This window comes from Canis lupus, chromosome X (genome assembly GCF_003254725.2).
Source record: "Canis lupus dingo isolate Sandy chromosome X, ASM325472v2, whole genome shotgun sequence".
Classification (NCBI taxonomy): Eukaryota; Metazoa; Chordata; class Mammalia; order Carnivora; family Canidae; genus Canis; species Canis lupus.
Window position 1 is genome coordinate 41,773,507 of NC_064281.1, and position 25,933 is coordinate 41,799,439.

Genomic DNA, 25,933 nt, shown 5'->3' on the forward strand with positions numbered 1-25,933 from the left:
TGGGAAGCTGATAGTTACTGGCTGAAAAACTGATTGGTTATTCTGACTAGGACGGGGAGGGAGAAAGCAAGACAGATGAAGAGTTCATGCTTATTGGTCCTTAGGACTGAAGCTTGTGGGTTCCTGTTTGTTAGGATAGGTCTGGGTTCTGATTGATTGCCCGGCCTGGGGTGCCTGCTGGCTTAAGAGTTAGGGAGTCGGGATTGCCTCTTCAGAGTTGGCAAAGGCAGACCGGGGGGTCTCAATGACAAATGGCCAGCAAGGCTGAGGAGCCTGGGTTTTGACAAGTTCTTCTGACTTTATAAGTCGGGAGAGGTGGAGATGGCCGCTGAGAAGCTCTGAGCGCCGAGGGAGAGGAGAGAGGCAGTGTACAAGATGTGCTCTGCCTGTCGTATTAAGTTTTTTTTTGCTGGTTCGGGCATTAGGATTGAAGACCGGTCCAGGAACTCATTGATTGCTCTGCCTAAAAAACGAGGGCAAAGGTGAGCGAACCCAAAGCAATGCTGACTCAACAGTAGATGAGGAGGATAAACACCCGGTTTCCGATAAGACTGACAATGGGATAGGGGAAATCAAAGCCACGACTCGCAGCAGACCCGGCTCAGCCCGAAAACGCCCACCAACCTCGGCGGGTCCCACCCTTCCTGCAGCTCCTGACTGGGCTTCAACCAACAGCGAAAATGGCACCACGCACGGGGGTGGGGCCGGCGGCACACAGGGAGCTCCTATTGGTTAGGAACGGCACTGGCCGCCTTCTCAGCCCCTCCATTGGCCAGCTCCGTAAGGTGAGGAACCTGTGAGGGGGTGAGTCGGGACGAGGGATTTTACGCAGCCAGCAAGCTAACTTAGATCCGGGAGTGTGTGAGAGAGGCTGCCGCGACCGCGCCGCCGGGTGAGTGTCCTCCGCTCAGCCTACCACTCCGTCCCCTAGCTCGCTACTGCTAAACAGCCGGCCCTCGGCGCCTGTGCGAGACCCTTCCCGCCGCCCCCCAAACGCGGGCGCGCCCCACACACTCCCACACTCCCAGTCTCCCACCGCCCACCGAACGCGCCTGCGTGAGACACCCCTCCACCCCCGCCAACCGCGCGGTTGCCCAGACGACAGAAGATCTGCCTTCTCATTGGACAGCTAGCCTAGAGGCTTCTAGTCCTAATTGGTGGTCTCTGTGTTTGACCCTCGTTTTCCTGTTTAGACCTATGCACGGGACCCCTGCCTTCCGCTTCCCTCTTCCTCGCAGGTTGGTGGCCTTACGGGCGATTTCAGGAAGGGTCTGGCTCTCCATACACTGAACTCGGGGGTTGTAATTCTGATTAGTTTTCTCTCTTCTGTCCTGCAGTTTCCAGGACTATGGGGAGGGGATAGATTTCTGTTGAAAGATGCTAAACCCTGACCCCTGCAGTGTAGCCCAGCCTGATCTCTGTGTCTCCCCCAGCCGACTGTGACCCCGGAGGGCGGGGACCACGCCAGGCTCCTTTGTCCCCTCTATCAGGGTATGACCAATGAGGGCAGGGACCAGGCCTGGTACCTTTATATTCTCCAGCAAACTATGACCCCCGAGGGCTAGAATGTGGCCTGGTTCCTGTGTCTTCCATATCACAGGACTCCTAGAGGACTGAAACAGCCTTATGGTGATGATTTTAAAACTGCATATAATTGGACTATTTTTAATACAGTGTATTCACTGATAATTTTAGTCCATTTACATTTATTGCGATAATAAACTATTTGGATTTGATTTTATGATCTCATTGTGTGCTTTCTATATTTGTTCAAGTTCTCTATTTTTTTTTTCTCCTTTCTGCTTATCCACACACAGCCATCAGCCTACAAAGACATGACCACCAATGCCAGCCCCTTGCACCCATATTGGCCTCGGCACTTGAGGCTGGACAACTTTGTGCCTAACGACTGCCCCACGTGGCATCTCCTGGCCGGCCTCTTCTCTGTCTCTGGGGTCTTGGTTGTGACCACATGGCTGTTGTCAGGTCGTGCTGCGGTCATCCCCCTGGGGACGTGGCGGCGATTGTCCCTGTGCTGGTTTGCAGTGTGTGGGTTCATTCACATGGTGATTGAGGGCTGGTTCAGCCTTTATCACGAAGATCTTCTTGGAGACCAAGCTTTCTTGTCCCAACTCTGTGAGTCCTGAGTTCTTTGATGTGCTGTGGGAGGGGTTTTTCTGGACAGGGATTGGCTTAGATATTCATCCACCCACCAACTCTAACATTAATTTATTTTACAAATTTATTTAACTTTTTTGTTGGATGTATATTCACATGGGTCAAAAAAACAAACCATTTAAAGAGATGTGCAGTGAAAATCTACCTTCTGTCCACCAAGTTTCTGTAGTTATTAATCAATGTTAATAATTGTGTATGTTTTCTTCCAGGGTTTATTTACACAAAAATTATACAGATAAGCCTCAGTTTGCTATTGTAAAAGAGGGATAACAGTAATACCCAAATATATGTAAGTCACTTAGAACAGTGTTGGCAGGGGTGTCTGGGTGGCACAGTTGGTTAAGTGTCTGACTCTTGGTTTCGGCTCAGGTCGAGATCTTGGGGTCACAGGAGATCAAGCCCTGCATCAGGCTCTGAGCTCAACACAGAGTCCGCTTGAGATTCCTGATGCACAACGTGCTTGCTCTCTTTCTCTCTCCTTCAAATAAATAAATAAATAAATAAATCTTAAAAAGAAAGACTTTCAGAACAGTGTTGGCAGACAGTAGATGCAATAACTGTTTATCATCATCCTCATCATCGTTTTTCCCCCTGCTGTATAAACATATGGTAATATGGTATATACACTTCTGAATTTTGCTTTTTTAAAATGAGGTCATGCCTCATCAGCTCACAAAAGGCTTTCAAAGCATAGATGTTACAGAATTATTTGACTTGTCCAGTATTTATGAGTATTTCCCACCAGTCTTTTGCTATTGCAAATTTATTCCCTTTTGGCCTCATGAGTAAAACTGCCATTCTTATATAACACCTTGATCTAACACAAGTCTGTGTGGAGACCTGCTTTCATTTCTCTTGGGTAAATATGGAAGAGAATAATGGTAGATGTGTGTCTAACTTTATGAAAAACTGCCAAACTATTTTTAAAATTGGCGGCACCGTGTTATTCTCCCAACAACAGCATGTGGGAGTTCTAGTTCCTTCACATCCTTGCGGACACTTGGTATGGTCAGGTGTTTTCTCAGTTTTAGTCCTAGTGGATGCGAGTGATATCTCGTTATGGTTTCATTTTGCTTTTTCTTTTTTTTAAGATTTTTATTTATTTATTTGAGAGAGAGAGAGCAAGCATAAGCGGGGGAGGAGGAGAGGGAGAAACAGACTCCAGCTGAGCAGGGAGCCCAATGCAGGGCTTCATCCTGGGACCCTGGAATCATGACCTGAGCTGAAGGCAGACACTCAACCAACTGAGCCACCCAGGCTCCCCTTAATTTGCTTTTTCTTAATGACTAATCAAAGTTTTGAGCATGTTTCATGTTTATTGACCATTTGGGAATCCTTTTTTGTGAAGAACCCATTCTTGTCTCTTGCCTATTTTTATATTGGGTGGTCTTTTTATTAATTCTCTGCTCATTCTTTCATTCACTCATCTGTTCACCTTTGTGCTTGCTCACTCACTTGCTTGTGCGTGCTCTCTCTTATACTCACTGACTCACTCACTCATTGGCTACTTCACACACCCCATCACCTACACTTCCCTTCTTTTATTCCACATTTATTGAACACCAGACAATCATAGCATTACTTATTGTTCTGTGAGGTTTGTACACATTATCTTGAGTACATCTGTCCACCTTAGAATCCAGACAGCTACCCCATTTCACAGATGAGGACACTGAGGCATGGAGAGGTTATAAAGCCCACCTTACATGGGCCCTCAGCTCTCACAAGTCTGAGTTCCTTTTCTTACCTTTATTCCTCATGTATGTCTCTTATCTTTTTCAGGGAAAGAGTATGCCAAGGGAGACAGCCGATACATCCTGTAAGTGTTTGCCTCCATCAAGGAAGACCTGCACTGATTTAGGGTGGTTGTGAGTCAGGGAACACTAATGGGGTGCCCTGTGGGTAGAGCACAGTGATGCCAGTGTCCCCCAATCCTTTCTCCCACAGGAGTGACAACTTTACGATATGCATGGAGACCATCACAGCTTGCCTTTGGGGACCACTTAGCCTGTGGGTGGTGATTGCCTTTCTCCGCCAGCAGCCCCTGCGCTTCATCTTACAACTTGTGGTCTCTGTGGGTGAGGAGAGGGCCCACACTGGGTGCTGGAGGGCCTGATGAGGGAATCCACATATACAGGGGCATCCCTGCAGGGTACATCTCTCAATTGTGCCTATCTGGGGCTGAGTCAGGCTGAAAGATGTCCTCCTAAGGTTTTGGAAAGCCATGACCATCTCAGTCTGTGTTCTCAAGTGGGAAGGGTTCATTTCTCCTCCTTCATCACAGCATTCCCTGTGAAGGTTATATGAGGTGGCAGGGAGCCCCTGGATCCTCCAGGATTAGGATTCTGAGCTCAATCTGATAATCAGTCCTTTTGTGTTCTTAAATTGCTAGCTTTCTTTTAGTTCTGGAATCCTGAGCTGTCTTGAATTAAGGATTTGGGGTTTCCTTAAGTTCTAGAGGTAGGACCTCTCCTGAGTTCAGAAATTTTTGGCTTCTGATTTCTGGAATTCTCACTTTTCTAATTCTTCAAATTTTCAGCTATGTGATTTCAGAATTCTTAGCTCTTGAAATTTGAGAATCCTGAGCTCTGAGACCTTAACAATGATGATGACTTAGAAAATGCCTTGGAATAGCTTTTCCTCCTCACTGGGTTTCTCCTTCCCCTTCTGCCTCCCACAGGTCAGATCTATGGGGATGTGCTCTATTTCCTAACAGAGCACCGGGACGGATTCCAGCATGGGGAGGTGGGCCACCCGCTCTACTTCTGGTTTTACTTTGTCTTCATGAACGGCTTGTGGCTGGTGCTACCTGGAATCCTCGTGCTAGATTCTGTAAAGCAGCTTGCTCATGCCCAGAGCGTGCTGGATGCCAAAGGCACAAAAGCCAAGAGCAAGTAGAACTAATCAGTAGTAAGCTGGGCTTGAACATTGGCTGATGAGGAACCCTCCACCAGGAAGAAGAATCCAGTCCTTACTCCCACAGGTCGGAGGAACAAAGCAAATTGATCTGTCAAACTCAAGCTAATGGGTAAGGACCAGAAGGACCAAAGGCAGGGGCAAGAAAGGAGTTGTGTGGAGCTACTGCCAGGAGCCACTGGGACAAAGGTGCAGAAGAACCTAGGAGGGCCATGATGGTGGCAGTTTTTAAAATCAGGAAATAAAAGATCTTGACCCTAACACTGACAAATTTGTAATTACTAACCCCAGAGATGCCCTATGACTGACCTCACAAGCCCTTCCCTCACTCATTTCACAGACCACCATTCTCTCAGCCATAGACCACCCCCATTACCATTACTTAGACCTCCAATCTATAACACCACAAACCCCCTATCACTGACCCCGTAGATTCCCGTGATGACCAATTAGATCCATGAGACACCCATTATCTCTTTTAAGAAGTGATGATCCACTTGGTGTTCTCTCCAGAACACACTTTCATTTTTTGCAATATGGGCAGGCTGAGAACTTTCCAAATCTAAGTTTTTCAATTTATTCAGCCTCTCGTGTCCTGATCAGGCACCCCACAGATACCCCATCAAGAACTCCACAGATCTTTCCTCACTCACCTCAGACTTCCCCATTACTCATTCCAAAACTCCACCATCACTCACCTCAGAGACCCCACAAAACTCACACAAGACTGATCACTCACTTCACATACCCCAGTCACATACCCTACAACCCCCTGACTCACCCCATAGACCCCCACATCATGTATCACACAGACCCTCCCACTCTTCCCACAAATCCCCCATCATTGACCTCATAGGCTGTCATTACCTAACCTATAGACCCCCATAACTCACCTTGCAGAATTTATTACCTCATACCCCACAGGTCCCCAATTATCCCATAGCTCTTCCATTGTTCCCATTGCTCACCTACATCCTGTCATCCCACTGACCTCCTATCATGTAGCCACAGATTCCCATCATTTACCCAATAGATAACTCTCTCTCTATAGACCCACCCCATCACTCTTCCCAAAGTCTGTCTCTCATTAACCTCATAGACCTTGAGTCATAAGACAAATGGGCACTTGAGGAATTTTGAGGAGATGACAAAGAATGAAAACACTGTAGATACCTGTAGACTGCCTGCAGTATAGCTTTTGAGAAATGCTTCACTGTTCAAGCCAAAGCCAGGCACAGCCCATCTTCTGTCCATTACACTTACTCTCCATGCCACTTATTATCCCTTTGACCTTAAGCATGTTTCTCCCTGACCTTCAGTGCTCTCCTCTGTAAAATTCTTTTCTTTTATTTTTTTTAAGATCTTATTTATTCATTCATGAGAGACACAGAGACAGAGGGGCAGAGACACAGGCAGAGAGAGAAGCAGGCTCCATGCAGAGAGCCCGATGTGGGACTTGATCCTGTGCCCCAGGATCACACCCTGGGCGGAAGGCAGGCACTAAACTGCTGAACCACCCAGGCATCCCTCATCTGTAAAATTCTAATAATAGTACCTACCTCATTGGGTTTTTATGCAGATTCAATGAATTAATATATGTAGACTATCTGGCATACACTTTGTATTTGTTGAATGGAAGAATAAATAAATGAAAGAGAAAGTTTTCCCAGGACTATGAAAAGGACCTCTTTTTTTTATCTCCTTGCTTCCAGTAGTATCTTTCCATCCAAGGCTCTCTCCACAACCAAGACAGGCATCTGACCACATCATACCCCCATTTAAAACCTGTGCTCATAAAATAAAATAAAATAAAATAAATAAAATAAAATAAAATAAATAAAATAACCTGTGCTCTTGGGACGCCTGGGTGGCTCAGCGGTTGAGCATCTGCCTTCGGCTCAGGGTGTGATTCTGGGGTCTGGGATTAAGTCCCGTATTGGGTTCCTTTCGGGGAGCCTGCTTCTCCCTCTGCCTGTGTCTCTGCCTCTCTGTGTATCTCTCACGAATAAATAAAATATTTTTAAAAAATAAACAAAACCTCTGCTCCAATGCCATCAGGATTGAACTCCAGAATCCAGACTACTGTTTTACTCATCCCACCCTATGATAATTTTAATGAGAAGCACATTCTCAAATTCCTTATTTCAGAAAATCCAGCAGAGCCATAAGAAGTAAAGATTTTTACTCAAGCGCATGGGTCAAAAGATATGTGCCAAAAACCTTTCTTTGGTTTTCAAAAAAAAAAAAAAACTCCATTATTTATACCTTCTAGGAAATTGACAACTATCTAATATTAAAACCAAGGAAACTATTTAAGAAGATAGCAAAATAGGGACGGCTGGGTGGCTCAGCAGTTGAGCATCTGCCTTTGGCTCAGGGCGTGATCCTGGGGTCCTGGGATCGAATCCCACATCAGGCTCCCTGCATGGAGCCTGCTTCTCCCTCTGCCTGTGTCTCTGCCACTCTCTGTTCCTCTCATGAACAAAGTCTTTAGGAAAAAAAAAGAAGATACCAAAATAGGGGCGCCTGGGTGGTTCAGTGGGTTAAGTGTCTACCTTCAGCTCAGGTCCTAATCCCTGCGTCCTGGAATCAAGCCCCACATGGGGCTCCTTGCTCACTGGAGAGTCTGCTTCTCCCTCTCCCTCTGCCCCTCCACTCCCTTCGTTTTCTCTCTCTCTCTCTCTCTCTCAAATAAATAAATAAAATCTTTTTTTAAAAAGATACCACAATAGAATTGCAGACTTTTCTAAAAAGTTAAGAGTAGCATTCATACAACACTGCAACAATAACAAGTCCAGGCATCTTACAGGACTTCTTTGTTAGAAATTACACTGGTAAGGGCAGTCTGTATTTTGTCCAAACCAGATGGATGTGCAATGAAGTGAAAAGAATGCCTTCATGTATTTTGATTTGAGGAGTCTAAAATATGTTCATTCAGCAGATATTAGTGGACACACACTGTTTAATAACAGGACTGACTTCAACGTGTTGCGAGGATTAAATAAAATGAAGGCAAACTTAAAAAGCTAGGACCTCCAGAGAGTGTAAAAACAGCTTTTTTGGTAAGTTATTTATTGAAATATGCAGATAAAAACTGCAGAAGTCACAAATGAACAGCTCCATGAATTTTCACATGGTGTAAACTATTTTAAAAAGATTCTGGAAAAAGGATTATTTTTCCATTCAGCGGACTTGAAGCGAGGCCTACAGGCGGTTTGAAATACATGACATCACCTGCTAAGCAGATGCGCGAGGCGAGTGGGGCGGGGCGTGGAGACTGACGTCACCGCACAGCAGCTTCTTTTCCCCGCCCACTTCTCTCGCCAGAATAGATTGTCTCTGTTACATGCGAGCGAATCCGGAAGTGAACTGCCCAAAAAACCGAACCGTAGGCGGGGGGAGGTGGGACCTCAGAAGGCGCCTGCGCACGGCTGAAAATGAGGCACAATGCTCAGGTTTTGGAGGCGGGACACTTGGCAACAGCATCTGAAGCGCATGCGTAGAGGCCATCTCCACCCTGTGCTTGGTGGGAGGGGCAGTGGGGGGGCAGGATCGCACGGCGGCCTCTGCGCCTGCGCCAGGGCGCAAGGTGGGGCCGCCGGCGCCGGGACTCCGGAGTGCGCACAGTGGTGGGGGGCAACGGTCAACCGTCGCCCTGAGGCGGCTGGCGGCGAGATGGCGTCGGCCTCTGGATCCTCGGACTTGGCCGGCTCTGGAGCGCCCCCACCTGGTGGGGGAGCCCAGGCGGCGGCGGCTGAGGAGGAGGAGCGAGAGGTGGTACGGGTCCGAGTCAAGGTGAGGCTGACAGCTGGTCGGCCTGCCTGCCTGGGGTGCCCAGGGGAGGGGAAGGCGGTGACTCTCCTAGGTTGGAAGGCGGGGCCCGAGATTTGGGGTGTTAACCTGAGGGGCGAGGCTTGAGGGCAGAGTGATGGTGATGGGGACGGGCGAGGGGGGAGGCTGGACCTGGAAATGTTGGGCAGGGCCTGAGAACGTAGGGATTGAAAATGGAGGGATAGGGGCCTAAGGAGATAGGTGGAGATAATGGGTAGAGAGGAGGGACCATAGGACTGGAGGAGGGGCCTTAGTAGTCGAGGCGCGAGGGGGGCTGTTGGTGTCTGAAAAGGAGGTGCTGAAGTGAATTAACATGTATGTTGAGACTGCACTTTTGTGCCAATTTACAATCTCACCCTGGATGAGCTTACTAATGCTTCTCGGGAAGACCGCTAAATAAGTGAGATGCTTTGGACAGTGGTGAATGTCGTGAGGAAGTAACTAAAAAGCTTCTGAACTAGGGAGTTACTTTGGCCACAGTTGTAGCGGGAAGTCCCTAGAGAGGTTCTGAAAGAGCAGAGACACCCCCCTTAAAAGGAATCGTCCATGTGCCTATAGGAGGATGAGTGGAAGCAGAGAGACCAGCAAGGGCAACGGCTGGGAAGTGGGGATGAGCTTGGCATGTTCCCTTAGGTTCCCATATTGCTGGAACAGGTAGGGAGTAAAACGAAGAGGTATAAGGGAGGCAGATTGTGAAGGGCCTTTGACATGTATTCTAAGTAATAAAGCTGTTGCCATAGCTGCAGGAAATGAAAACGGTGGCTAGGACTAGGGTGGTGGGACTGGTGTTGATGAAAAGAAAGTAGATTCTGGAAAGAAGTAAATGGATCACCTCAGGGTAATACAGGAGGCTCTAATGTAGAGGTTTGGGAATTCAGAAAAGAGATGATGCCTGAGCTGTGTCTAGCTGGTTGGAAGAAAGTGGGAAGGACTTTCCAGACAGGAGGATCCACACAAGCAAAGTCTTGAAGCCAGGATGTGTTCAAAATAACTTCCAAGCAGTTTGGTAGTACCAGATTGTGGAGTTCAAAAGAGCTGACTGAAGACAGGCTGGCCAGAGTCCTATAGGCTTACCTTTTGGGAACCCTGGGGTTGCCTTTGATGAGATTTAAGCAGGGTAGTATGTATTGTAGATAGATGAGCTAAATTGGTGCAGCATGGAGTATTGATTTAATGGGGGCCAGACTGGACATGGTGATCCTGACAGCCATCGTTGCAGGGGACAAAGAAGGATTGGGTGCTTAGACTATTGCAGTGGCCTCCTCCTCACTGGACTGCTGCTTTCTCCCTTGCCCCCCACAATCTGTTCTTCTAAGAGCAGTCAGAAGGATCCTGTTAAAAATCCTAAGTCAGATCACATCCCTCCTCTGCACAGAACCCTCCAAGTCTTCCCCCTTATTCAAAGCAACAACCAAAGCCCTCACCAAGGCCCGGAACCCCTGCCTCCATCTGACCCCCGCCCACCACTTGTCTGACCTTGCCTCCTATCCCTCCACTTCAACCTGGTGATGCGTGGCCCCTGGTGGCCCACCCTGTGTCTTCTCTCCCCAGAAGTGTGACAGCTTCTTGCCACCGGAGTTCCGCTCTTTTGCCGTCGACCCCCAGATCACCTCACTCGATGTATTGCAGCACATCCTCATCCGAGCCTTTGATTTGAATGGGTGAGTTATGGGTTACTGGGGGACCGACCATGGGGCCACCCACCTCAACAGTGGTTGTTTGGCGTTTTTTTTGTTGTTGTTTGGTAGGGTTTTTTTGTTTGCATATCCTGGAATATTTGAGGAAATCTAGTCATAGGATAAATTCCTAACAGTCATATTACTGGGCTAAGGGTGTATGCTTTTTAAAATTTTCAGAGTGTTTCCAAAATGCATCCTGGACAGGTTTTTGCCAATTTATAATCTCACCAGCAGCATATAAAATGCCTGTTTCCCTTGGAAACATTGCTTATTAGAAAACACTGGAAAATTTGCCGACCTGATAGATGAAAAGTGGTGTCTCTTGGGGACAGGTATGATGGTTATTTTGTTGTGGTTGTTATTTTGGAGAAGTACATGTACGTGGTAACAAATTCAAGGAGTACAAAAGTGATGTGTACTTAGGATGTTTCCATGGTTACAGTAGTTACCAACATACTTCATTGCATAGTTGCACAAGTGTATCTGAAGAACAAGTACTTAGTTGTTTTTTTATCTTTCTTCTTAAACATTTTTTTGTTGTCAAAGGTAACAGACAGATTGCTTTATTTTTTATGCAATAGGAAGGCTGTTTTCTTCCCACTTCTATCCCTTAACTACCCTGTTACCCTCCCTAGAAGGGACCAACATTTTAAGTTTTCAGTGTACCCTGTAGATACAAGCAGGTGTGTATCTGTTATCTGTGTTTGTATAACAAAGTGGAGATAAATTGTCTGACCTCAGACTTCCCACCATCCTTGGCACAGTACCCAATACATAGTAGGGAGTTGTTTGACTTCATCTCTGCCTTCCCTGGCTTTTTGTGGAAACTGGCCCTCAGGCCTCCAGGGCACAGGGGGCACTTGAGAGCTGCCACACCTCCTCTGTCCAGGAAGAAGAACTTTGGCATCAGCTACCTGGGTCGGGATCGGCTAGGGCAGGAAACTTACCTCTCACTCCTGTCTGACTGGGACCTCAGCACAGCCTTCGCCACAGCCTCCAAACCTTATCTGCAGCTTCGGGTGGATATTCGGCCCACCGAGGACAGTGAGTACCTGGCCCCCTGGGGCCACTGCTCTGGGACCCACCCTTTCCCCATAGGATGACTCCACTCCTTCCAATACACTCCCTCACAATGAGCTTGAGAAAAAGGTATCCTAAGTCCATATCCTGGCTTGGCCACTGGGCCTCAGTTGCCTCACCTGTAAAGTAGAAATAATGATATCTTAGGGCCATCATGAGGATTAAACAGGGAAACTCACGTAAAATGCCTGGAACAATGCATGGCAACAAGGAGAGTGCTCAAAAAATATTAGTTCTAGGTGGCCCAGTTGGTTGAGCATCCAACTCTTGGTTTCAGCTCAGGTCATGATCTCAGGGTCATGAGATGGAGCCTGTGTCAGGTTCTGCACTCACTGTGGAGTCTGCTTGAAATTCCCCCCCTTTCCCTCCCCCCTCTCTGAAATAAAATAAATAAAAGTATTTTTAAAATATTAGCTCCATGGGACGCCTGGATGGCTGAGTGATTGAACGTCTGCCTTCGGCTCAGGGCATGATCCTGGATTTCTGGGATTGAGTCCCGCGTCGGGTTCCCTGCAAGGAGCCTGCTTCTCCCTCTGCTTATGTCTTTGCCTCTCTTTCTCTCTCTCTCTCTCTCATGAATAAATAAATAAATCTTTAAAAAATAAAAAATAAAAATAAAATATTAGCTTCAGGGGTGCCTGGGTGGCTCAGTTAAGCGTCTCCCTTTGGCTCAGATCATGATCCCAGGGCTCTGAGATCAAGCCCTGCATCTGGCTTCCTGTTCAGCAGAGTCTGCTTTTCCATCTCCCACTGCCCCTCCTCACTACTCCTGTATGCGTGCATGCGTGCACGCTCTCTCTCTCTCTCAAGTAAATAAAATCTTATATATATATATATATATATATATTAGTTCTAACAATAAGTATCCTATTATGTTTCCTATTATAACATATAATCTAGTAATATAGGTAATAATTATATAATGCAGCATAACAATAGAGATGTAATATTGTATGTTTCCGTTATAATAACACATAATTAGGGACGCCTGGGTGGCTCAGCGGTTGGGCACCTGCCTTTGGTTCAGGTCATTATTCTGAAATCCAGGATCGAGTCCTACATCGGGCTCCCTGCATGGAGCCTGCTTCTCCCTCTGCCTGTGTCTCTGCCTCTCTATCAGTCTGTGTATCTCATGAATAAATAAATAAATATTTAAAAATAATAATAACACATAATTATAACAATGCTGATTATGATAATGATGATTGTATTTATCCATTCATTCATCCTGCACTCATGTTCACCCATTCATTGTTCCTTTGATCTCTCAGCCACTTCCTCTCTTCTCATATTCGTTCCCTGACTCTTACATGTGTTGGTCCCTGGGAATGCACAGATAAATTAAGACATGGGCCCAAAAAATTTGATTATGAACCATATATTAGATGATAATATTGTATCAATGTTAAATGTCCTGGGTATGGTAATAGCATTATGGTTATTCAAGGAAAATGTCCTTGTTCTCAGGAAAAACACAGTTAAGCATTAAGGGGTAAAGTGTCATGATGTCTGCAAATAATTCAGCAAAAAATAATATGTATTGGAAAAAAAAATATATGTATTGGGGTGCCTGGGTGGTTCAGTCGGTTAAGGGGCTAACTCTTGATTTCAGTTCAGGTCATGATCTCACAGTCCTGGGATTGAGCCTCCTGTTTGGCTCTGCACTGGTATGGAGTCTACTCAAGCATTCTCTCTCCCTCTGCCCCTCCCCTCCGCGCATTCTCTCTCATTTCTCTCTCTGAAATAAGTAAATCTTTTTTTTTTTTAATAAATAAATCTTTAGGGGATCCCTGGGTGGCGCAGCGGTTTAGCGCCTGCCTTTGGCCCAGGGCGCGATCCTGGAGACCCGGGATCGAATCCCACGTCGGGCTCCCTGCATGGAGCATGCTTCTCCCTCTGCCTGTGTCTCTGCCTCTCTCTCTCTGTCTCTCTCTGTGACTATCATAAATAAATAAAATTAAAAATAAATAAATAAATCTTTAAAAGAAAACCACTATGTAGAGGTGTCTGGGTGGCTTACCTGCCCCACATCATCGGGCAGCCTGCTCATCAGGAAGTCTGATTCTCCGTCTCCCTGGCCCCTCCCCGCTGCTATTGCTCACATGCTCTCTCTCTATTGCTCTCTCTCAAATAAATAAAATCTTTTAAAAATTAAGATAAAAGAGGGACACCTGGGTGGCTCAGTGGTTGGATGTCTGCCTTTGGCTCAGGGCATGATCTTGGAGTCCCAGGATCAAGTCCTACATCGGGCTCCCTGCATTCTCCCTCTGCCTATGTCTCTGCCTTTCACTCTGTGTGTCTCTCATGAATAAATAAATAAAAATATTTTTAAAAAAGATAAAAGAATAATAAACAATATGTATCTATATGGAGAAAACAAGAAGAAGCAAATGTGGCAAAAAATGAACAGTTAGGGGAACTAGATGAAGGATGTATGGGTTTAACTTTATTGTAGATTTGAAATTTTTTAAAATAAAAACTTGGTGCCTCGATGGCTCAGTCAGTTAAGCATCTGTCTGACTTTGACTCAGTTTGTGATCTTGGGGTCCTGGCATCGAGCCCTGCCTTGGGCTCTGTGTTCAGCAAGGAGTCTGCTTTTCTCTCTCTCTCCCTCTGCACCTTCCCCCACTCGTGCTTGCTTGCTCTCTCTCTCTCTCTCTTTCAAGCAAATAAATAAACTATTGGGGCTCCTAGGTGGCTCAGTCAGTTGATTTTCCAACTCTTGGTTTTGCCTTGGGTAATGGTCTCATGGGTCACGGGATCGGGCCCCACATCCGTCTCCACGCTCAGCAGGGAGTCTGCTGGAAGATTTTTCTCCCACTGACCCTCCCTCCACTCTGTCTCTGTCTCTCTCTCTCTCTCTCTCTTTAAAATGAATAAATAAATCTTTTTTAAAAATAATAAATAGGGCAGCGCAGGTGGCTCAGCGGTTTAGCACCACCTTCAGCCCAGGGGCTGATCCTGGAGACCCGGGATCGAGTCCCATGTCAGGCTCCCTGTGTGGAGCCTGCTTCTCCCTTTGCCTGTGTCTCTACCTCTCTCTCTCTCTGTCTCTCTCATGAATGAATAAAATCTTTTAAAAAAATAAAAATAAAAAAATAATAAATAATAAATAAATCTTTAAAGGGACACCTGGGTGGCTCAGTGGTTGAGCATCTGCCTTCAGCTTAGGGCATGATCCCAGTCCAGAGATCAACTCCCACATTGGGCTCCCTGCAAGGATCCTGCTTCTCCCTCTGTCTTTGTCTCTGCATCTCTCTCTGTGTGTCTCGTGAATAAATAAATAAAATCTTTTTATTTATAAGATTTTATTTATTCATGAGAGACACACACAGAGAGAGAAAGGCAGAGAACACAGGCAGACAGAAAAGCAGGCTCCATTCCATGCAGGGAGCCTGCTATGGGACTGGATCCTGGGTCCCCAGGACCACACCCTGGGCTGAAGGCAGCGCTAAACCGCTGAGCCACCTGGGCTGCCCTAAAATCTTTAAAAATAATAATTAAATTAAAAAGTTGGAGAGTGAAAGTCATGGTTCCCAGCCTCAGGGAATTTACATGCCCATTTGGGATGAGAGGTAACATATAAATAGCTAACATGTGTTGAACACTCAGGACCATTCTACACACATAATATTTATTCATTAGATTGTCAAAACAATCCTACAGGGTAGGCATGATGGTCATCCCTACATTATAGATGAGGAAACAGGTTCAGAGAGGGGAACAGAACTTGTGCATGTCACACAGTCAGTGGAAGAGCAGGATTTGAACTCAAGTGGTGGCTGAACTAGTCCAGAGTCTTTGCTCTTAACCATTTGATTCTATGAAATTGTGGGCTTATTAAGATTAGCAGCCTAGAGAAAAAGAGAGAGAGGTGGAAAGAGAGGAAAAAACTGGAGTCAGAGAGAAAGATAGTGACAAAGATGGGCAGAGACAAACTGAAAAAGACAGGTAGCTGGAGACAGGAACTTCTGCCAGAGTAGCCCCGTGTGCTTGGATTACTCACTTAACTAATTCCCCAAGCTTTGGTTTCCTCACCTATAAAATAGACACAGTGACACTCCTTTGGTAAAGAAATCAAATCTGTACAGCTAATAACATGAAGAAAACCCCAACTGTATAAGAACTGAGAGGAATGCAAATAAAGCAGAGAGACAGACACTTATCAATTTGACAAAAAGACATTTAAATATTCTTTTTAGAGGATTGACTTTATTTTTTTTAAAGATTTTATTCATTTATTCATGAGAGGCAGAGACATAGGCAGAGGGAGAAGCAGGCTCCCTGCAGGCAGCCTGATGCAGGACTCGATTCCAGGACTCTGGGATCACAACGTGAGCCAAAGACAGACGCTTAGACACTCAGCCACCCAGATGCCCCTGACTTTCTTTTTTTGAGATTTTTTTTTAATTTATTAGAGTACGAGCAGAGGGAAGGGGCAAAGGCAGAGGGAGAAGCAGGCTCCCCACTGAGCAGGGAGCCCCATATGGGGCTTGACCCCAGTACCCCGGGATCATGACCTGAGCCAAAGGCAGACACTTAACTGACTGAGCCACCCAGGCACCTTGAGAATCAACTTTCCAGTTATTGATGAGTCCATTCTTTTCCTACCATTGTCTCATCTACCAGATTCCTGCCTGCATTTGGGAAACAAACCTGTTTCTGAACTCCTGGTCGTCTTATATTGATCTCTTTGTTAAATCCAAACCAGTTCCATGTTGTTTTAATCACAAAGCTTTATGACATGTTTTAAAGTTTTCCTTTTTAAAAATGTTTCTTAAATATTCTTGTGCACTTACTGTTCTTCTCATTTAATAGAATTAGCTTATCAGTCCATTAAAATTCTAATGGGAATTTGATTGAAGTTGCATTTTTTTAAAGGAATTAATTTTTAGGGATGCCTGGGTGGCTCAGTGGTTAAGCATTTGCCTTTGGCTCAGGACATGATTCCGGATTGAGTCCCACATCGGGCTCCCTGCGAGGAGGGCTTCTCCCTCTGCCTATGTCTCTGCCTCTCTGTCTGTGCCTCTCATGAATGAATAAATAAAATCTTTTTAAAAAGAAAGAAATTAAAAATTAATTTTTAATTAATTAATTTTAATTCCCCAGTAAATACATTTTCCTTATGAAAAATGAAAACATTTCAAATAATGCTGAAGTCTCCTGGAACCACTGTGCCAAATCTTGATTACCCTACCCTTTTGCCCTACAGGAACCACTATGATTAGCTTGATGAGTAATATTGCAGCTCCTTACTCATACACATACACATGTTTATCTACATATAAACATAAATATATTCATATCATATTTGTATATAACCACAAATGGTATATGTTTAACATAAATGGTCTCAAACTATATAAGTATCCAATAGATAGGGCTGTTATTATAAATATTATTAATGATGTTCCTGTGATCATGTTCATGACTATGAAAGCACCAGGCATGTTGTGACACCTTGGATGGCCAGTCCTCTTTCTGGGAAGAAGTCAGTTTCTGTCACCTCTACAAACAGAAGATTACCAAGCCTAGATCTTCAACCAATTTGTGCTATTGTGATCCAAATCCTCTTTGTCATATTGTCATATGTACTGCCAATATTTTTTCCCAGCTTATCTTTTGTTTTATGGCTTTGCTTATAGTGTCTTTTTCTTTTGTCCTATTGAAAACTGAAATTTACATGCAGTCTTTTTTTAAGATTTTATTTATTTATTCATGAGAGACACAGAGAGAGAGGCAGAGACACAGGCAGAGGGAGAAGCAGGCTCCATGCAGGAAGCCTGATGTGGGACTTGATCTTGGGACTCCAGGATCAGGCCCTGGGCCGAAGGCAGGCTCTAAACTGCTGAGCCATCCAGGCGTCCCTGCATGCAGTCTTATACATAATATCTATCTCTTCCTTTATGACTTCTGAGTATCTCCCCTTACTTTGGAACATCTTTCCATCCACAAGTTTATACAGATATTCTCCTATGTTTTCTTCTAATATGCTTATTATTTTATTTTTTTACATGTAAATCTCTACTCTGTGAACATTGTGATAAGTACACCTAGTTGTTTTCAAAAAATTCCAGAAAAAGTTATGCCAGCATCATTTATTAAAGAATCACCTTGTTTACACTGATTTGGAATGACACTTTTATTATACACTGAGTTGCCATATGTACTTGGATTTATTTCTGGGCTCTCTATTACATTCCACCCATTGGCTCCGTTTGTCTATTTCTGTGCTGACATCATATTTTTATCACACTGGTTTTGTGGTTAATTTTAATAAGGCAAGCATTGCCATCCTCCCACTGTTCTTTTTCTTGGCTCTTCTTTTTCTTAACTATTCTTATTTTTTTAAGATTTATTTATTTATTCATTCAGAGAGAGCGAGAGAGGCAGAGACACAGGCAGAGGGAGAAGCAGGCTCCATGCAGGAAGCCCGATGTGGGACTCGATCCAGGGTCTCCAGGATCACACCCCGGGCTGCAGGCAGCGCTAAACCGCTGCACCACCAGCGCTGCCCTTAACTATTCTTAAATGTGAATTCTTCCATATGATCCTTAAAGTAATTTTTATCCAGTTCCAGGAAAAACCCAATTAGATTTCTGATTGGCATTACACAGAATTTATATATTAATTTAGCGTTTGGGAAGTTTGACAATTTTATAGGAAAATGTAGTATGTATAGCATATATCATGTAATACCACAAGTAGGGCCTGGGACAGCACTCCATAGTGAAACATTTGGATGATTCTTCAGGGAAATATGTACACATTCACACTTAGTAGGTTATATAAAGACTATATATAGTTCAGATCAGGCTTTGCCACTGGATGAGATTGTGCTTATAGAAATCCTTTGCCCATTCTATTAATGGCTTCTTTCTTTTCTTAAGCAATATAGAATGTCTCTCTTTTCCTGTAATACTTTTGCCCTTGAGCAGTGCTTTTTCTGACATTCACATGGCTGTGCTTGCCTCTGTTGGTGTTTGCCAAGAATACCTTGGGTTTCTTCAGTTTTCAACCATTCTTTGTCACATAATTTTAGGTATGTCTCTCACAAAAACCCCATACCAGGATTTATGCTTTTTTTACTCAATTGACAGTTAAACTGTTTTCCCTCCAGTCTCTCCCACCCTCCCAGGCCTTGAAATGGAAGCTTTGGAACACTTTTGTTTTTTTTATTTTTTTTAAGTTTTTATTTATTTATTCATGGGAGACACACAGAGGGAGGCAGAGACATAGGCAGAGGGAGAAGCAAGCTCCCATGGGGAGCCCGAAGCAGGACTCAATCCCAGGACCCTGGGATCATGACCCGAGCCAAAGGCCGACTCTCAACCACTGAGCCACCCAGGCATCCCATGAAACACTTTTAATTCTTACTTTTACTCTGATCCCTAACCTTTAACTTCTGGGTTTGGTTTAGATAGTAATTTCTATATATACATATATACATACATACATATACACACGTGTGTGTGTGTGTGTGTGTGTATTTTTTGTAATGATTTCTTTTTCAATTCCAGGCTATCATTGTATTTTCTTTATAGTAGATCACTTATGTTTCAGTAATCCTAATGTAATGCTTAATACTATAAACTCCCAATAACAGTACCTTTGTCATTTCATGTTTAACTACACATATTAAAAACTTGTAGCCTGTCGCCATTTACCTTCCCTTTTGCCTTCCCCCACTTGGAGCCTGCATTGTGATTCGGGAGTCATTGGCTTAAAGAACTTCTTGTTCTCCAATAAGGTGCAAGGGTTGGATGTACTCCAGTGACGAAAAACGTCTTTCTCTGGCCAAGATAGATATGTACTGTCTTGGCTGGGTGGGTGGAGCCCTTGCATCTCAAGGCTTTCTTCTCAGCGCTCCGTGGGTGCTGCAAACCACTGTCTTCTTGCTTTCAGAGTCGAGGAGCAGAACTACTTGCATCTTGCATCTCCTGGACTTGTCCTCTCCTCGTTTTCACTCAAATCATCAAGCTGTAGCTCTGCACCTTGAAGGGGTTCTTCTATTTGGTCTTTCAGACCATTAGTTTGACCTTCTTCATTTTATCTGTTAAGTGTTTTCATGTTTTGGGGGCGCTTGGGTGGCCCAGTCGGTTAAGTGTCTGCCTTCGGCTTAGGTCATGATCTCAGGGTCCTGGGGTCGAGCCCTGCGTCAAGCCCCCTACTCAGTGGGGAGCCTGGTTCTCCCTCTCCCCATTCCACACCCCTGCTCATGCTTGCTCTCTCTTTCTGTCAGATAAATAAATAAAACATTTTTTTAAAAAGTGTTTTCATACTTTGGAAAGACCACTCTGGCAGCTGTTGGGAGGGAGTGGAGAGGAGCAAAGAGGCAGTCTCAAGTGAAAGATGTGGTGGCTCAGACAGGTGACAAGGTAGAGATGAGAGAAGAGGTAGAATTGAAGTATGTTCTGCATGCAGAAGCCACAGGGCTTAGTGACAGTTTGGCCCTGAGAGTTGAGAGAGTGGGAGGCAGTAAGGATGTCTCTCAGGTTTCGGGCTCAAGCAGATGAACAGATAGAGACACTGTTTACTCCCATGAGGAGCAGAGGAGGAGGCTGTGTCCAGAGTGGATCTTGGGCTCTCCTTTTGTTCTTGTTGTTTTGTTTTAAAGATTTTATTTTTATTTTTTTCATGAGAGAGAGAGAGAGGCAGAGACACAGGCAGAGGGTGAAGCATGATCCTGCAGGAAGCCTGATGCAGGATTCAATCCCAGGACCCTGGGATCACAACCTGAGCTGAAGACAGACGCTCAGCCACTAAGCCACCCAGGTGCCCTGGGCTCTCCTTTTGGACCCCTTGCATTTTCTGTGCTCTGTGAGACATCCAGAGAGAGGCAATAACATCCAAATATGGCCTAGGGTTTGCTTCTCCTTCAGCTCTGTGGGAGAAGGTATAGTGGACTCCATCGACAGGCTGCTTAGGAATAGCATTTGCCTGCAAATGACAATGGCTTAAATCAAAGTTGACTTGTTTCGTAGAGTTTGAAGTCCATTGGACAGGGGTACCTAGGTGGCTTAGTCAGTTAAGCACCTTCCTTTGGCTCAGGTCATGAAACAGAGTCCTAGGATGGAGCCCACCCAGTGGGCTGTCTGCTCAGTGGGGAGCCTGCTTCTCCCTGTCCCTCTGCCTGCCTCTCTGCCTGTTTCTGCGCTCTCTTTCTCTCTGTCAAATAAATCAAATCTTTAAAAAAAGAAACCTGTTGGACACTGCTGTGGTCAGATTAGCAGCTCTGTGGCACCAGGGCTGACATCTTTCCAGCGTCTCAAATTTCCCTTCACATGGCCACTGCTACTTCAGCCATCACATCACATTTGAGGTGGGAAGAAAAGATGCAAGGGCAAGGAAAGGAGAGGGACTGGTGTTTCAAGGGCCAGAACTGGGTAGAGCCAGTATAACACTATTTCCTCTGTGTATTATCTATGACATTCCTGTTCCACAAATACTTCTAAAGTCTGTCTAGGCTCTGGAACAAGGTTCATATTCAGCCCTACCATTTCCTGGCTGGAGAATTTTGGCCAGTTGTTAATCGTTCCAGCCTTTTTTGTCATCATCTACTAAATGAGAATGATCATGGTAATCTATAGCAATTGTGGGATGGAGACTAGTGTGAATATAAGATTAAGAGTTTGGGCTCTCAAGCTTTGGGTCTGGGCTTCAAATTTAGTTCTTTCACTCACTAGCTGTGAGGTCTTGGGCAACTATCTTATAAAGACTGTGCCTGTTTCATCATAGAAAGAATGGTGTTAATAATAGCCTAACTGGGGGTGCCTGGCTGGCTCAGTCAGTAGAGCCTGCAACTCTTGATCTTGGGGTCCTGGGATTGAGCCCCATGTTGGGTATAGCTGTTACTTAGAGATAAAAATCTTTTTAAAATATTTGAAACAATAATAATAATAGTGCCGAGTGCTTAGGTGGCTTAGTCGGTTAAGTGGCTGCCTCCAGCTCAGGTCATGATCTCAGGATCCTGTGATTGAGCCCTGCATCAGGCTACCTGCTGGGTGGGGAGTCTGCTTCTCCCTCTCCCTCTGCCCCTCCCCTCCCCCCTGCTCATGCATATTCTCTCTTTCTCTCTCTCTCTCTCTCTCACAAACAAATAAAACCTTTTTAAAAAAATAAAAGCGGGGATCCCTGGGTGGCGCAGCGGTTTGGCGCCTGCCTTTGGCCCAGGGCGCGATCCTGGAGACCCCGGATCGAATCCCACGTCGGGCTCCCAGTGCATGGAGCCTGCTTCTCCCTCTGCCTGTGTCTCTGCCTCTCTCTCTCTCTCTCTGTCTATCATAAATAAATAAAAAGAAAAAAGAAAAAGAAAAAAAAATAAAAAATGTTTTTAAAAAAAAATAAAAAAATAAATAAAAAATAAAAGCACCGGGATCCCTGGGTGGCGCAGCGGTTTGGCGCCTGCCTTTGGCCCAGGGCGCGATCCTGGAGACCCGGGATCGAATCCCACATCGGGCTCCCGGTGCCTGGAGCCTGCTTCTCCCTCTGCCTATGTCTCTGCCTCTCTGTGTGTGTGTGTGTGTGACTATCATAAATAAATAAAAATTAAAAAAAAATAACAGCACCTAACTCATGGGAAGGATATGAATATTAAATGAATCAATATTTGTAAAAAGGCTCAGAACACTTCTTGGCATAAAGTGGAGCCCTTTTCATAATGGTTGGCACATAGCAAGTGCCCCAAAACTATTAATTTATACCATTAAAATACTGCTTAGAGTCTGCTGAGCCATTCTGTGGGACAGTTAACCACCAAAGAATTATTATTCATGGTTTTATGTTTTTCCTGATTTAGATGACATGGGAAGAGAGGGTGGGAGTCATTCATTGCCCGATGGGTGGCCTGGCTTTGGTAGGAGAGGAACCCAGCCCTGACGTGTGGGACTCTAACGCCCATTCTTGTATTGCGTCATTCTGTGTACCTAGGCCCTCTCCTGGAAGACTGGGACATAATCAGCCCCAAGGATGTCATTGGTTCTGACGTGCTACTGGCTGAGAAAAGGTCATCGCTGACAACAGCTGCCTTGCCCTTCACGCAGTCTATCCTCTCTCAGGTGATTTCAGGGACCCCTGTGGCCAGCTGTAGGGGGAGGGCAGGCCTACCCAGCACCCCAGATTCTGACCAATCTAGGTGGTTGGCACCTTCCTCTAGCCTGCCCAGCTGATTGGTGGTGTTTCTCCCTCCTTCTGTCACAGGTGGGCCGCACCTTGTCTAAGGTCCAACAGGTGCTGAGCTGGTCATATGGAGAAGATGTCAAGCCCTTCAAGCCACCCCTGAGCGATGCTGAGTTTCACACATACCTGAACCATGAGGGCCAGCTCTCCCGCCCTGAGGAGTTGCGCCTGCGGATCTATCATGGTGGTGTTGAGCCCTCTCTACGAAAGGTGAGCCTCCTTGGTCACTCATTGGATCCATCACTCCTGCAGTCATGCATAGCTCATGAGATGCATGCGGTGGACCACACTGTCATGGGATGGCTTGGAGATGTTCCAGGGCAGCAAGCTCTCCTTCAGGAGGGGCTAGGAGGCCAAGGTGGGAAGGCAGACTTTTCTGAAGGAAGACAAAAGCCCCAAGGCAGCAGGGTGGGTGGTAGCAGATATACACTGAGATGTGGTGGCTCATTTGTAGAACCTCAGCCTTATCTCTTTTGCCCCTGGCCAGGTGGTATGGCGGTACCTATTGAACGTATACCCCGATGGGCTGACAGGCCGTGAGCGGATGGACTACATGAAACGCAAGAGTCGCGAGTATGAACAGCTCAAGAGTGAGTGGGCACAACGAGCAAGCCCTGAAGACTTGGAATTCATCCGCAGCACAGTCCTCAAGGATGTGCTGCGTACAGACCGGGCCCACCCCTACTATGCGGGGCCTGAGGATGGCCCACACCTGCGGGCACTGCACGACTTGCTTACCACCTATGCTGTTACCCACCCACAGGTGTCCTACTGTCAGGGCATGAGTGACCTTGCCTCACCCATCCTCGCTGTCATGGACCATGAAGGCCATGCCTTCGTCTGCTTCTGTGGCATCATGAAACGCCTGGCCGCAAACTTCCATCCTGACGGCCGCGCCATGGCCACCAAGTTTGCCCATCTCAAGTTGCTGCTGCGGCATGCCGATCCTGACTTTTACCAGTACTTACAGGAAGCTGGTGCCGACGACTTATTCTTCTGTTACCGCTGGCTGCTGCTTGAACTCAAGCGTGAGTTTGCCTTTGATGATGCCCTCCGCATGCTTGAGGTCACCTGGAGTTCGCTGCCCCCTGATCCTCCAGAACATGAGGTAGAGCTCGTCGGACCCCCCAGCCAAGTGGCAGACGCTGGCTTCAGTGGCCACAGGGGGCGGCCCGTACGACAGAGGCACATGCTGAGGCCTGCTGGTGGAGGAGGCAGTGCTTTTGAAGATGCTGTTGACCACTTGGTCACGACCAGCCAGGGGCCTGGTGGCGGGGGGCGTCTCCTGAGACAAGCCAGTCTGAATGACCTCCAGCAACTCAGGGATAACACAGGCTCCAAGAGGGACCCTCTGGTTCAGCTGCCCCCACCAGCTGCCCTCATCAGCTCCAAGTCCCTCTCCGAGCCTTTATTGAACTCCTCAGACCCACTATTCTCCTCCTCTTCCCGCCCTGACTCCCCATCCTCCTCATCTCCACCATCCACCCAGGAGGCCTCTCCCGCTGGTGATGTGGCTGCAGGATCCCCCTTGATGCCAGAGCTGGGCTCCCCACAAGAACCTGGGAAGTCCCTGCCACCCCCGCCCCCACTGGGCCTGCCCCCACCCCAGGAATTTGGCCGGGGGAACCCATTTATGCTCTTCCTCTGCCTTGCCATCCTGCTGGAGCACCGCGACCACATCATGCGCAATGGGCTAGATTACAATGAGCTGGCCATGCACTTTGACCGCCTTGTGCGAAAACACCACCTGGGGCGCGTCCTTCGCCGGGCCAAGGCTCTCTTTGCTGATTACCTGCAGTCAGAGGTGTGGGACTCAGAGGAGGGGGCTGAGGCCACAGCCCCATCTTGATCAGGCTCCTTCCAGCCCACCATCAGCCCCACCAGATCTCTGTTCTTTGCCATGAGAGCCTATACATGAGACCCCAGCTCCCTGCCTGCCAGCCCTAGACCCGTTGGGAGGGCAGGACCCTTTCTCCCCAGGTCTGAGAGTATGGGGCTCTGCTTTGGCACTGCCCCATGGAGGCCATGGCCTCCTTTCTCAATTTATGTTGTTTTGTTTTTAACAACTGTACTTTGCACACATGAAGGTCATTTGGTCTGTGTATTTCTCTGTGCTTTCTCTGGTTTTTGTTATAGATGGCATCCCCAGGAGCTCCTAACCTGATGGAGCTGAAACACTTCACTTGGTGGAGGGTGGCCCCTGCTTCCCCAGTGGCAGGAGAGTAGGTGCTAAGAATTGGTTCTAGGAAGTGAGCCCAGGTCGAGGGCTGCTTAAGGAAGGCCTAAGGCTGTTTTGTGGTACATCTGTCTGCCGGTAAAAGTCTAGATCATAGCGGTGAATGTACATTTTCAGGATAGGCCCCCAAATGAGGGATAAGAGAGGGAGTTCCTGAGTCCAAAAGGACAAGTCTCATTACACAGACTAGACAGTACAGGCTACTTATGTTGGGCCAGCCACTTCTCCCATTCCACATGTCACCATTTCTAGGATCCAGACCCTCCCCTGTGAGTCTTATGCACTAATTCTGGCAGTCCTGGGCGGGGGTCTGAGGCTTCTAATTCTTGTCACTTGTTGTGGGACCAGATTGAGAGACTGGATCTGCCCTGCCTAGGGCTCTAAGCCCTAAATTGGGTTTGCCGCTCATGATTGGCCTGTCTTAAACCATGTTAGCAACAGAAACCACCATAAGTGGTTTCTGTTCTCCAGCCCACTTATGTAGACACACAAACCAAGCACTGATAAAACGCAGGCCCTAAAATAAGTCACTTACTTATTTGGAAGATAATGGTCAAAAGAAGGCCCTTTTCCCACTTACCTTCTCAGAAGGTAGACTCTTTCGTGGGCCAGGTGCTGTCCTCCACAAAGGACATGGCAGATAATGGGTTAGGTAACTGGGTTCCTTCGGGTTATGGCCTGGCTATGCCAAATTCTGGCCAGAAGTTGCTGCTGCACTAGGCACAGAGATGAGAAGCATTGGGGCAGCCATCCTCTCATCCGTCTCCCCCAAGAATGCCATATGAAGCTGGAGATAACCCTTAAAACGTTCCCATCATGCCCCAGTACCAGAGGG

General features: G+C 46.4%; 2 protein-coding genes across 4 annotated transcripts; both read left to right on the forward strand.

Moving 5' to 3' along the window:
• Nucleotides 1-733: 733 nt before the first annotated feature.
• Nucleotides 734-5,355, forward strand: LOC112673146 (EBP cholestenol delta-isomerase). 2 transcript variants are annotated; one of them, XM_025468766.3, is made up of 6 exons: nucleotides 772-892; nucleotides 1,194-1,238; nucleotides 1,818-2,136; nucleotides 3,961-3,997; nucleotides 4,126-4,256; nucleotides 4,859-5,355. In XM_025468766.3, exons 3-6 carry the CDS (start codon nucleotides 1,836-1,838, stop codon nucleotides 5,074-5,076), a joined length of 687 nt encoding a protein of 228 aa, XP_025324551.1. In that variant the 5' UTR covers nucleotides 772-892; nucleotides 1,194-1,238; nucleotides 1,818-1,835; the 3' UTR covers nucleotides 5,077-5,355. The 2 variants fall into 2 exon arrangements, with proteins under 2 accessions (XP_025324550.1, XP_025324551.1); XM_025468765.3 differs by lacking the exon at nucleotides 1,194-1,238 and having other exon boundaries at nucleotides 734-892.
• A 3,282-nt stretch (nucleotides 5,356-8,637) lies between these two features.
• On the forward strand, nucleotides 8,638-24,966 carry TBC1D25 (TBC1 domain family member 25). Of its 2 annotated transcripts, none has more exons than XM_025468758.3 (6): nucleotides 8,638-8,889; nucleotides 10,477-10,586; nucleotides 11,443-11,648; nucleotides 22,614-22,741; nucleotides 22,884-23,072; nucleotides 23,350-24,966. In XM_025468758.3, the coding sequence occupies exons 1-6, from the start codon at nucleotides 8,770-8,772 to the stop codon at nucleotides 24,709-24,711; spliced, it is 2,115 nt and encodes a 704-aa protein (XP_025324543.1). In that variant the 5' UTR covers nucleotides 8,638-8,769; the 3' UTR covers nucleotides 24,712-24,966. The 2 variants fall into 2 exon arrangements, with proteins under 2 accessions (XP_025324543.1, XP_025324544.1); XM_025468759.3 differs by having other exon boundaries at nucleotides 8,642-8,889; nucleotides 11,494-11,648.
• The last annotated feature ends 967 nt before the right edge of the window (nucleotides 24,967-25,933 follow it).

Bases quoted from the DNA above. Each gene is read 5' to 3' on its own strand.
- TBC1D25 (XM_025468758.3), top strand. From the start codon at position 8,770: ATGGCGTCGGCCTCTGGATCCTCGGACTTGGCCGGCTCTGGAGCGCCC. The intron at 11,649-22,613 runs GTGAGTACCTGG...CTGTGTACCTAG, and splicing joins TATTCGGCCCACCGAGGACA to GCCCTCTCCTGGAAGACTGG. The intron at 23,073-23,349 runs GTGAGCCTCCTT...GCCCCTGGCCAG, and splicing joins TTGAGCCCTCTCTACGAAAG to GTGGTATGGCGGTACCTATT.
- LOC112673146 (XM_025468765.3), top strand. From the start codon at position 1,836: ATGACCACCAATGCCAGCCCCTTGCACCCATATTGGCCTCGGCACTTG. The intron at 2,137-3,960 runs GTGAGTCCTGAG...TATCTTTTTCAG, and splicing joins AGCTTTCTTGTCCCAACTCT to GGAAAGAGTATGCCAAGGGA. The intron at 3,998-4,125 runs GTAAGTGTTTGC...TTTCTCCCACAG, and splicing joins GGAGACAGCCGATACATCCT to GAGTGACAACTTTACGATAT.